This window comes from Larus michahellis, chromosome 3 (genome assembly GCF_964199755.1).
Source record: "Larus michahellis chromosome 3, bLarMic1.1, whole genome shotgun sequence".
Lineage (NCBI taxonomy): Eukaryota > Metazoa > Chordata > Aves > Charadriiformes > Laridae > Larus > Larus michahellis.
Window position 1 is genome coordinate 43,105,822 of NC_133898.1, and position 13,426 is coordinate 43,119,247.

General features: G+C 40.9%; 1 protein-coding gene across 6 annotated transcripts in view; it reads right to left on the reverse strand.

Annotated features, from left to right (window-relative positions):
* SPAST (spastin) overlaps positions 1-11,291 on the reverse strand; it is a 36,702-nt gene extending 25,411 nt beyond the window's left edge. Inside the window, exons 1-4 of one of the 6 annotated variants that reach the window (XM_074579933.1) lie at positions 10,750-11,291; positions 6,562-6,645; positions 5,204-5,287; positions 331-426 (exon numbers count right to left, since the gene is read on the reverse strand). In XM_074579933.1, the coding sequence (XP_074436034.1) occupies positions 331-426; positions 5,204-5,287; positions 6,562-6,645; positions 10,750-11,155 (670 nt within the window). In that variant the 5' untranslated portion in view covers positions 11,156-11,291. Of the gene's footprint in view, positions 1-330; positions 427-5,203; positions 5,288-6,561; positions 6,649-10,749 lie in introns of all 6 variants that reach the window. The other 5 variants (XM_074579932.1, XM_074579935.1, XM_074579934.1 and 2 more) reach the window with 5 other exon arrangements.
* Positions 11,292-13,426: the final 2,135 nt, after the last annotated feature.

The following is a 13,426-nucleotide window of genomic DNA, read 5'->3' on the forward strand; positions in this document are numbered from 1 at the left end:
ACTGACTTTGACACTTTCTAAAACAGGTTTAATGTAATTCCTTTAAGAATATAACAGGAGAAATATTTTCTAAAATGTTGTCTTAGTAAATAGTTTTGGATTCTAGGACAGTCACTGTAAGAGAGAACTGAATAGTACAAAATCAAAGTATTGTCAAAGTCATAGAAAGGATGGAATGTATTTTATATAAAGCCTTTAAAAACAGAAATACAAATAAAACAATTTTTTTTAAGTTGGCGGGGCCAGAACATAGCATTGCATATTTTTCCCTGTAATACACCAGAAACTGAGAGACATCCCCTCAATAGGCGCTGGGAAAACCAAACCCACCTGACTGGAGATGTCCATTGCGGCATGCCAGGTTAGTACTGTCATTATAGACCTCCGTTTGCGGCTTGGAAATTTGCAAAACTGCCTGCAGCTTCTCTACATTGTAGACAGAGGGGGAGGGAGGAAAAAGGACAAAAATAAACAAACAAAAAATAAAAATGAACCAAGAAAATTTATGTATGTTGAACACACAAATGTCAAGTTTGGCTTTGTTATACTTGATACAGGGTTAAAGATAAAAGGACTACTTCTATCTATTCTACATGTTTAGCAAATTTCTAAGAAAGTTCTGTCAGTATGAGCATGACCGAAAACAGCTTTAAAACTAGTCATTTAGGGCTGAGTTAATTACGACCTCTCCAGTCCACTGATTACAGTTACTTCCCAAAAGCAATAGTCAGGCTTAATTCAACTTCATTTACTAAATATTTGTGTTGATAAACCATTTCTGAAAGTCCTCCCGAAGGTGTTACTTTTGACCAACTGCAAGGAGTCATCACTTTCCTGCATATTAAATGTTTCACTTAAGTAGTAACAGCCAGTCAACATTTTACAGAAACCTCAACTGTTCAAGCAAAACACCATATATATATACATAACAATGATGTCTTTCAAGATGTCTATTTAGAAATATAACTGCCTTGAAATTAAGTCAATAAAATTTGCATTCAAGCTGTGTTCTTTAAGAGGATTAACTTCAGAAACATTTGAGTACAAGATTTATAAGGTTAAAGATTAAGGAGCAATAAATTAAGATGTCATGATAAACTAGCCAAAGCATAAGTCAAAGAGGTGTAAGGCTGCAAACGACACAAAACACGAATTAAGTCTCAGGACTATTTGTTCTCTGCAGCTCACCTACCATTCCTGCTTTTCCCACTGCAGTTAAAAGCCTCTAGGCCTTACTTTTGGGGCACTTTACAGCCTCTCCCACCTTTATTTCACACACCCACCCCTTTTTTTGCAAAAACAAAACATGTTTTGTAAGGATGCAAGGCATATATTGTCACACTGTGTCCCCCCCCCCCCCTTTTTTTTTCCACCTCTCCTCCAAGAGATAAGAGTACCAAGAAGCTGCAGGAAAACAGATGGCCAAGTAGAAGAGTGATGTCCTCTGGCAACATGAAAGCACATACTGCAAAAGAAGCCGAATTCTACCAAAAATATGCATGGCCAAGATCATAAATGCCCTGACTGGAGGAAGAACTGACATTCAGAGCTTGCAGATCATACAACCAATAAGCCACAACACCTCCTTGCTTCTGTTTCTTTGTCTATTACAGATCTTTTTCCAGTCTTTCTGCTTCATTCCTTTCTTTTTCTGCCTGCCCCTGACCACTCACTGCTTAGCTTCCCTGAAAAGTATCTTTAGACCCAATAGTTCAAGTGATGGTTTAATAATAATATCCAGACTGAACAAGATGCAGTTTAGAGTGAAAACTTAGTAGCCACAGGCACATATGAAAAGCTAAAGTTCAAGATTAGTATGTGCACCCAGGATTTTCTTTGTTTTAAATTGAAGCATTGAAGAGTCGGGTACAGTAAAACAACAAAATTAGTCACAAAAGAACAGCCTACAAACAACCACAAGCTTTGTATGACTTGCAAGAAGTTACTCAAAGAAACCTCCTTCTAAAGGAGACTAAGAAAGTCCTTTTAGTATGACTGACCACAAACCTAGTGTACTATTTGAGTGGGTGCAGCACCACTGAAGGAGTCAGCCGAACAGTCTACTCCCTGCCCAGCACATGCAATCTGAATGGAAAGCACATACAGAAGCTTAGGAAACAACAGCAGTATTAACAGACTTGGTAAGACATTAGATAATCGGTTTAAGTTATGGAGAACTTTTTCTGAACTTTACAAAAAAACCCAAACTTTCTAGTGAGTGACCACAATAAAATCAATTGGCTTGAGCAGGAATTCAGGAAATGCCATTTGCTTCAACACTACAGTTTGAGGCTGGGGGTTTACCACAATTATCAATGGTTTAGCAAGTTCCACATATTCAGGAACTCCAAGACTGCAACAAAAAAAATGTAATCCAACTGTTGTCCAGTTTCAATTCATATCACTTTACACATCAACATGTAATTTTAATATTGCACATAAAATTACATAAAGCAAATACATCACTTTTCTTGAGACAGTGTAGCTGTAGAACCCTCTGGAATAATGAAAATAAATTGAGCTATTAAATATTATTCCAGGGAATTAAGACGCTCTTATCACCTTCCATTTAAATGCTTTCTCCCTTTGTCTCCAGACACTGGGAAAAACATGTTTACAGAATCTCATTCATTATTTCTCCTTGATGATACAACGTTGACATAAACCTACCAAATAAACACCACTGCAGCCATCACCTTACTTAGGCAATACTAATTAAACAAACAAACAAAAAACCACTTACCCTGTAACACAAGCCTGAAGCAAAAACACCATCAGCTCCAAAAAAGTGGAAGAATCCCAAAAGGTGTCCATTGAAGCCCATATCTATACACGGGCAGAATTATTACCAAAAAGCATCCTGATGAAAGACATTTGAATTATGTGCCATGTGTCCTTCAACCAAAATACTGAAGCTACACATACAGAAAGGCACCTGTGCTGATAGAAATCTGTTCCCCTACAGAAAGTCTGTCTGAAATGGGAGAATACAGATTCGTACAACACATGTATAGCGGTAGAATTGAATAGTGTTGTACTGGACATTGTAGTTATGTACCTTTAGGAATGGCAAACTGCTGAATTTTATGTATCAGTTGTAGAAAACAAATATCCTCTTGTGTTTCTAAATATATCAAATATAATGATTCTAACATGGGTGATCAGTCATCCAGGACAGATCAGGTCTATGAAGACCATCAGACCAAGATTTACCCACGCATCTAAGTAACTGCACAGTTAACACACCCTGAACTGTGTCAAACACAGGGGCCACCACCAGTGGTGTGGTATATGGTATAACGGTATAATCTGGAAGTCCCCTGACAGCTAGCACAACTCAATATTGTCACTGGACTGTCAAAGTGATCAAGTCACCTTGAGGTGCTCTGAAACATACCAGGACTAACTTGAGCTTTCAGGCTGAAGTACAGCTTTAAAATGGAATACGATACAGTAATTTAGACTTAAGATGAAGATAGGGCTCAAAATAATAAAGCCATCATCCAAAGTAAGTAGCTACATTACATCCTCTTGGTCTAACATTAAAAGGCATCAGTGGTGTGATGACACATGGTGATGGCACATGGGTGTGATCAGACAACACACTCCCATCAATGGTGTCAATCTGCAGCCTGCAATCACATCTCTGTCTAGCAAGCAGGACGAAATATTTTATATTAGTGTCTACTTTAAGTCTTTTTTTATCCTACCAGCTATTCTGGTAGTAGAGATGAACGTACCCGCTTCACTCCAACTTAGTTTTTTTGCAATGTTTACCCTTTTTATCTTTTCAATCAGAGCACAGCAAGTTAGCAACTTATCAGCATTGCAAGCGCTACTGCAATAACACAAGCAAGGATGAAGCAGTACCCACAAAATACAGACACTGCTACCTCAAAACAGTAAATTTTTTAAAGAAATCCTAGTTACTTGTAATTAGGCTATCAGCAACAAGCCATACCTTATCAAAGATTGTTAGCATGTTATCACTTTCACTCTTTTGTTCCCTAGTTTATATTACCTCTAGAAATCAGCCTTTAACCCTAATGAACAGAAAATATATTTTCTGCATATACTAAGGTTCTACCGACAAGCACCCGTAACAATGCATAGAAGCTGGAAACCTCTTTCACCCCACGTTCCCTTCACTTGTTTTCCAAAAAGACCTAAGGACACCAGAAACTCAAGGGAAACAAAAGGGATTCACTTTCTTGTGGTTGTCAAAACTTCCCTGTCAATGCCCAGTTAGGACCACAGAACCACAAAGCGTAAGAGGAGAAAAGAACCTGAGTTTTTCTGTCTGCTCTATATGCTCCTAGGCTGGGGAGTTAGAACAACACAGTGCAAGATTAAAGCTGCAGATACACAAGTTCAACTCAAGTACATTCCTAAAAGAGCAATTTAAAAGAAAATATGTTTACTTTCATTTCACTGCCTGAACTGAAAGCATTAAGTTCTCAATTTAGAGGATGCACTACACAAAGCTATTGGTTTGTTGCTTGATGGGGGGGATCTTTGTTTATCACACACAATAAGATGCCATTTCCAATCCTGCCTGTTTTACTCTGTCCATTAAGAGCTTATATACAACACTTAATTTTGATACAGCTAAAACTGTACAACACTTCTGAAAAGAAGTGGTCTTACCCGCTAGTCTTAAAATAGACTAATGCTAGATAAAAATTACGAGAATCAGGATTTCACAACCTTATGGCCTACATAATGCTAAAGAATTATTATTACAGTAGATACCAACAATCTGGAAATTGTTATATAAGTGACATCAGAATTAACAGAACATGAAGTGGTTACACATACAGAGCGCACACTTAGTACTCACGATCAGCAATATATCATAAGTTTTACCACAGTTCTAACACAGAAATCCTAAACTAACTACAATACAAGTTAGTCAAGACTTTCTCAGTTTATGTCAAGTGTGCCATGATATAAAGACTTCTCAGTTACTTTTACACCTATTTCTTAAGGCATAGGGAAGTGGATCATGAGATCCCAATTTCAAAATCCAACAGCAGCACTGAAAGAGTATTACTTACTCTCAACTAAAAGCTAAACGTAAGAGACCTTACAAAGACAATGACTCTTTTACTTTAAAAATCAAAGTAGTATTTTAGAAGAATGCATTACATCAAGTTGTGCAAATAATGACAAACTTTCCAAAGTCATGAATTGTAACTGGTACCTAAAAGCTGCAAGCGATCCTTGGCCATTGCCAAATTTGTCATCATTTTAGACTGCAGACGTCGAGCCCGTTCACACTGCTCACCTTACAAAGAAAAATCAATGTTAACACACAATTTGGCAAATCAACTTTTTTAAGTGCTAAAATACTGACACCCAGCCTTCCCTCCTCTTTCTCCCACCCTTTATCTACCCCCTCCACTAAGGAACTTTGTTGCAAAACTAATGAAAAAAATCCTAAAGCTTTCTATTTGATCAAAAAATTTAAAGTTAGTTGACACTATCTGCTTTACAATAATGTTCATAGAGCAGTGGAAACCCAAGCTTTGCTTTGCATATTCTCTAACATCTCATGCTGACCTAATGTATTTTCTTTGACACTGCATTTTTCTATAGAGAAATTGAATAAAAAAATATTTTTACAATGCTTGAAAAGTGACTGAGAGGCAAGTACAATTTGAAATAATTCACTTTGGCAAAATTAACAGCTTTAAATTCAGTTGACTGTGTCCCTTTACATTTCAAAACACACAGAATTACAGACATTAATATCACCACTTCCTAAAAAATAATGTCTGTTCATGTCAAGCTTTTTTTTTTTTTTTAAACTGTGCAATTTAGATGGGTTGTATCAAATGCCACTAGTATTGTTGCATAATTAACATGTCACCATATACTGATATACTGTTCACAAACATTTCTAAACATAGCTGAGGAACAGAACAGCAGTCTGCAAAGGCAGTCACAGGTTTGGGGTTTTTCTGGGGGGTTGGGTTATTATTATTATATTGTTTTGAGGACAGAAATCCTTAGCAAGTCCTTCACGACACCTATTTCTCTATAGTATGTACCTGCTTCTACACTACAGCTTAAAATGTTTCCATATACACAGATGGCTTTCTTCCTTTGTTGGAAATTTTCAGCTATTTTGGCATAAGCCAAAACACAATGCTAGACCATTCCAAATTGGGATGTTTCTTTTTTAATTATACTGAAGGGAATATAAAATTCTGCATAAGTGAGAACATGAACTGTCAACTTTGGCAAATCAAATGAGAATGCAATATTTTGGCATTCCCATTACATAAGAAATCACACGTTTTAGTTTAGAATGTTCATGAACTGATTATGATTTTGGATAGTCTGGAAATATTTGGAGCAATATTTGCATGTGCTATAGACCAGAACATTAAGGTAGAACAGAGAAGTGGACCGGTGTTCCCTTACAGCTAAGACAGGAATAAGAAGCATTCTCAAGTATTCATTCAGCAGACCATTCCTAGCACCTACAATATTGATTCCTCACTTTGAAGAGGCCATACACCAAAATCTTTCCCACAAAACTCAAAACTGGCTTACCTTGACCAATTACTAAGACAGCTATTCCTTTTTCCAGTTCTTCAATTCCTTTCTTATACCATTCAACAGCTTGTTCCTTTTGTCCTGCTTAAAAAGGAAGTGAACCCATTATTTTCTGTAATAAATTAAAGCTTAGGAATGGTTCCATTTAATGCTACGTAAAACAAGTAAGAGGAAGGAAGACATATTTGAACAAAATCCTATGATTTAAAGAAACACTTAAAGGGACACTGTCAACTTTGTATCTACTTAGTTTCAAATAAACTTTTCTATTAAAAACAGGTACTACACCAGCCTCAAATCACTTTTGCCTATTTTAGGAATACTTCTCCAACCGCCTTAAAGAGTTTCGTCCCCTGGAAGAAAAAACAAACAAAAAAAAACAAAACAAAAAACAAAACTCCCAACAACCCTCCACCAAAAGAAAGGTTAAAAAAGCTAGCCTACACATATTCACTCACAACAGAAATGGTGAAATTAACAGTTTTTCTTTCTGGAACATCAAATTGAGACATGCCTCTTAATCTTCCAGTGATAGCCAATATCAAAGTAACACTAGAAGCATAGAAACTCAAGAACAAAACTGACAAGTCTAAGATACTACAGGAGTGAGATGAGACACTTTTCCTCTGGTTAACTTTTGTACAGAACAGCTCGTTTGTCATAGGGGAGTATTTCTTTGTTCATCCTATCGTGAAACCGCTGGATTGCAGGTGTATGTCAGCTTTCATATGAAGTACAGTACATGTAGAATTAGAGTACGCCTCCGCACCAACGATGTCCTAAATGGATATTACACCAATTACAACCATGAACACGCCTATGCTTAACCTATACTATCTGACACCATGACAGAGAATAACCCATTGAAGAGATATGAATATCTACTTCATATTGCTCCCCTTCTACAAATACTCTGCATTAAAAAGATACTTGCCTGCACATGGAAACATACTTCTGCGAGGTAGTATGTCACACTAAGCATGCCTTTCCACACAGGAATACAGCACATTAGGTATTACAATTTAAACCTGACTAGCATTAACAAGCTGCTAGCGCTAGAAAAACCAAAAATGCCTACAATGAAACCTTCACATATCATTACCCTAGTTTCAAAAGAGATAACGTTTCACAAAACTATTCCTAAGCGCCAGTTACCAGCGATTGTGTTGCTTCTGCACTCAAATCTTTCGATAACTTCAGGCCCAAACCTATTTTCTCGCAAATTTTAGTGCCAGTAAAAATATTTCAATACATTTCTAGAATCCTCTTAGGGGTTTTCTCTTGCTCCTCTCCAGATGCAAAAATCTTTTAATAACATTTGGCAAGTTACCCTGTGCAGACAATTCCACACTTTGCTCTTCTTACCGACACAAACAACAGGAGCAGCACCTTCCTAAGGTCACGTACCTCCTATGCCTTGGGAATCATTTTATCACTGCCGTTTCTCCACCAGCCTCATATATCCTGACTGTTAAGGACAAAGCTAGATAAATTAAATCATTGAAGCTGAGTGACTTTGATTCATTCTGTAGCCTTTTTTTCTTTAAGCTTCTCCCCATCACCTATAGAAACAGTTTTGACTGCAGTGTAAATCTAATGTTGATTATGGCTATTAGAAATCAAATTTGAGGTGATTCCAGCCACCTCTGCTATTGCCCGAATTGTTTTGCTATTCTGAAGAGCAGTTACAAACATGCCAAGGTCATCATTAAAATCTCACTTCCACCTTTTAACTGGAGAAGTTTAAAAAGCAATACACCAAACCGAGCTATTTACAAAGGTAGTGCTCTAAATCCATACAGAACGGTTTAGTAGTTCTCAGTGATTAAGACATTGAAAACACAATAAAAAAGTCACATTCCTTAGAAGCCAGTGATTTGCTGTACTGGGTCTGGCTGGGATGGAGTTAGTGTTCCTCATAGCAGCCCCTGTGGTGCTGTGTTTTGGATTTGTGACTAAAACGCATTGATAACTCCGCAATGTTTTGGCTATTGCTGAACAGCTTGCACAGCCTCAAGGTTTTCTTTTTCCCCACTCTAGATCCCCAGTGAGTAGGCTGGTGGTGCACAAGAAGTTAGGACAGGACACCGGCAGGATGGCTGACCTAAATTGGCCAAAAAGATATTCCGTATCATATAGTATAATATAATGCTCAGCAATAACAACTTGGGTAGAGGAAGAACAGGATGGGGACTGTCTTCCAAGGCAGCCATTGCTCAGGAACTGGCTGGGCACTGGTAAGCAATCGCATTTGCATCACTTTTTTTCCCCCCACCTCTTTCCTTTGCTTATTAACGTGTCTTTACACTGAGCCACAAGTTCTCTCACTTTTGCTCTTCCTACTCTCTCCCCTGTGCCATGAAGGGGAGTAAACAAGCAGCTACTTGGGTGCTTAGCTGCTGGCTGGGGTCAACCCACCACATGCACCTTCTCAGTCACAGGAAGAGATGTTAAGCTTGATTTTGAAAATACCAAAACAAGAACATTAATTTCCACAGTAATTCAGAAGCATAAAAATTACCAGAAGTGCTATCATAATTACTGAAGCGCACATAGCTTCCAGAACAGCAAAACCGCCACATAATTAACAGGATATTAGAAAATCCAGAAATCCCAACCATTTCACATACTATGCCTAATAAACTGTTTTCTGTTGCAAGTTATAAAAAACTTGTTTACATATCAAATAAATTCAAAAGTATGCATGTATTCTGGTAAAAACAGATAAGCAAATATCAAATCTATGAACTAAAGCAAAGTGAGTTCTTTCTCAGCAAAATTAAGATTGCATTTGCAGGGTTGTAACAGCTTTGCAAGTGTTAGCAGCAAAGACCTTTTTTTCTTACTGGATGTATGACCTGTGCATCTAATTCATATATGACAACTCTAAAAATATCTATAAAGCAAGCCCATGATTAAAATCTGTATGTGAAGGCTTACCCTTCAAACCACCGACAGTTATAAGCCACAACAGTGGAAAAGGCACCTGACAATTTAAGGCTTAGCTACTCTTCACAGAGCAATCATCAAGAACACGGAAGTTTTACACTAGAGGCACCTTCTTTCATGCTTTGCTCCTATGACCCTCAGTGCTCTTATGCTGTACATCTGTTCTAGACTAACCTTGCTACCCACGGTGGGTTTTTTTTATCCCAGAGGTTATCGCTGACACTCCCAAACCCTCAATGCAAAGCAAGACACATCCCTCGCTTTCACGATGCTCTCAGCATGTAGCTTCTCTTGAAGGTCTATTCCTATATTTTTAACCTTCTCCTCTAGGATAGTAGTTTCACTAAAGCTCAACTGAAAGGGCATAATAAAGTATTCTGGTGTTTCCAGAGCATTTTAAAACCCAGCACGGCGTACCCCTAAGGACTGCCTTTTGGATGCTAACAAGAGTTGTGCTGCTGCATTTAGACTAAACGGCTAAACCAAATGCACCAGCAATTGCTTTTTTTTTTAATCCTCTAGACAGAAAAAAAAAAAAATTCCTCACTCCTGTGTTTGATTTAATCAAACCTTAAACAAACTCCTTAACACCTTCTAGTCATATAGTGATAGCTTCTTTAAGAAAATTCATTTTAAAAAGCAACTGCCAAAATATGAATAAATATTGCTTTCCTTAAAAGTCAGATGACTCCAAATGGGCAGTTTGGGGGCCAAGTTTCCTGAAGATTCACTTCAACACTTACACCGTCTGTCAGAACATCATGTCAACATCCCTGCCTTAAAGGATGCACCCTTATTATTGTCCCTGGTGCTTTTGTTGTCCGGCTGCCGTGGTTAAACCCAAAGCTAGTTACAGTCATACTCCAGCCCACCCCCCCGATTTTTAATCGCCTCACCCAGACCTCCGCATCAAAAACTTTAAATTAAAGTTATCAGAGAGAAAGGCAAAGACTTGTTTTGCCTGTGAAATTAGTCTGAAACGCGGCTTTTCAGTCCGGGGGAGGCGGGGGGGGAGGCGGGCAAAGCACCGTCAGGCCGTCACCCTCCCGCACAGATCCTCCGCCACCGGCATTTCTCACATAAGCGGGTTTTGTTCGTTTTTAACTCAAAGCCGCAGCCCCGGTTCCCCGGGCGCACGGCCAGCAGGCCCTGCCCGACCTCCCTTCCGACGGACCGACCCGGGCCCGGCCCGGCCCGCCTCCCCCCCGCAGCCGGGGGCTGCCTCTCCTCCCCTACCTCTCTCGTCCTCGTCGATGCGCAGCGCCATGGAGATACACTCGAAGGCCCGCTTGTGACAGGCCCGCACTGTCTCGGGCGCCCCGCCGGGCTCGGGCGCGTCGCCGGCCCCGGCCCTGCTGCCCTTGGCGGCCATGAGGGCGCCACGGGAGAGGCGCTCGCAGAGCCAGGCGAAGAGCAGCCCGAGCTGGAAGGCGACGAAGCGGAGCAGGGCGAAGGCGGCGAAGAGCGGGTACGAGAAGTAGTACAGGTTCCGCTTGTGGGGGGAGGCCGCTGCCGCCGCCCCCGCCGGCGGCACGGGGGGGGCCGGCCCGGGCGGCGAGGAGGCTGAGGCCCCGGCGGCCGGGGGCGCGGAGCTGGAGCCGGCTGAGCCCTTCTTTTTCCCTCTGCCGCCCGGAGAATTCATTCACCGCCGTCGCCATAACCCGCTGCCAGCGACTGACAACAACCGTCCATGGCGGCGGCGGCGGCGACGCCCCTTTCGCTCGGCCCCAGGGGGAGGAGTGCGCCGCGGCCCTCGCCCAACGCCGGCAGCCGCCACCGCAGCGACAATAGGAGGCGGGGACAGCGCGGCGGGGCGCCTACAGCTCCCGGTCTGCCCCGGGGCCGGGCGGCGCAGTTCGGTTGGGCCGAGGCCGGGAAGCCGCCGTGCCGGGGGGCGGAGGGGCAGCGGCCAGGGCTGCGGCAGGGACCCTGGGAGGAGGGAGAGAGTGGGCGGGCGGGGGTGACCTCGGCGTCCCACCAGAGGTCCGCGCCGAGTGGAAGCGGCGATGAATAATTTAATAAAATCAATTATTCCGGGGAGGCGGGTGGCGAGGGTTCGGGGGAAGCTCCCCCTTGTGCCGAGGCACAGCCCGGCACTGGCTGTGTCCCCCCTCCGCCCCGCCGGAGTTGCCCCCGAGGAATATTCGTGCAGCGCTTTTGTCTGCGCCGCGTTTCTGTGATTGAGGTGACGGGCTGTCGCCTCGCATGGAGGAAACGGGTGTAATTGGAGGGGGGGGCAATTCTTTTTGCACCCTCGTTATTTTATTACTCTGTAAACCCCAGAATTTTACTAAGATAGAAAATAACATAAATACATAAAATAACTGTTCATGACCTAGAACCATTATTAGAGACAGTAAACCTATCAGTGCTGGAAAAAATGCAATAAGCTTCATTTGAGTATTTTTCTTCTGTATTTGGTAAGAAGGATCGTGTACTTCTAACTGTGAAAATATGATGAAGCATTTTCATAGAATGGTTAGAGTTGGAAAGGACCTTAAAGATCATCTAGCCCTGGGCAGGGACACCTCCCACTAGACCAGGCTGCTCGAAGCCCCATCCAGCCTGGCCTTGAACACCGCCAGGGATGGGGCATTTTCAGTCTACTCGTAACTGGAAAAAGTTCAGTATCTAACACTAATTTTTTTCACTGTACCTAACTGTCCTTTAAAAAAAAACCCAAAAACCTCTTTTTTTACTGATGTAAAAAAAAACCCCAAAACAAATTTTGGAATACCAAGGAAATTCCAGAAACTTCAGTTAATGCTATGTAGCATTCAAAAGTGTGAAGTGAAATAAGCTATGTGACAACTGATTACAAATCTACACTCTCTATTATCCATCTACTGTCTAAAGTATCGTCCCATTCCTTAGCAAAATAGTAGAAAAGTTGGTGAAGGAATAAGTTATTAATAAATTAAAGGACAGATTGAATGACAATAGGAAGACAGTGGGTCTCAAACCGTCCCGACTACTCCATCTATTCAGTTATTTTTACTTTTTAAAAAATTTAGAATGACACCTTTGTAAGGCACCTGACTGTATCATGGCCATAAAATACGGACTGATGCGCTGGTAAACAGTGCACCAGTTAGGGGAATAATGACTTGTTAAGCCAAAACACTGCTTCAGAAGTAGACATCAGTTAGGAATTGTGAACAAATGATAATGCTTTTAGCGAGAACCCACAGAATCCATTCCCTATTGTAGCTATTAAATACTTTAGTGATGTGCAAGCTGAATCACCCCTTCTATATTAAGCTGGCTGTAGCTTTCATTGGGACCTGTCTGTGAATGATTCTACTTAATAGTTTGGTATAAAATCAACATAGTTTAAAAAAAAAAGCCTTAAAAAAAACCCAAAAACAAACAAACAAACAAAAAACAAATCAAAGCAATGGATGGCTTTCTGCTGGCATAGTGAGATGTCCTGGCTCAGCAAGGTTTCTGATGAACACCAGAAAAGGGTGGGGGAAGACATGAAATCATGTTTTCTGGAGTGGGCAGCTGTTAGATCAGCTCATCCACCTCACTTGACTTCTCCTTGAAGACTCATAAAATACAGGAGGTACAGTGTGGTATCTCAAGTGAAAGCTTTTGTAATCCGAGCAGACGAACACCACAATCATAGGAATTAGAAAGGTGCAACTACCCTGGCACAACTTACTATTGCCCAAAAGGTCCAGTTCGGAAACCTGTGCTCACTGCCAACGTGACTTCATTTCAAAACCTGAATACAACAGAAAACGTATAAGTGGGGAGACAGGGGGTTAGGGGTAAAAGGATTATTTTCCCTTGGTAGCCATTGCTACAACAAATTCAGGTATTCCAGATATAGTTCTAATAATGACATTTTAGAGTATATGATGAAAAATTAGAACAGAATGAACAGCTTACACCACCCTCACCTGTT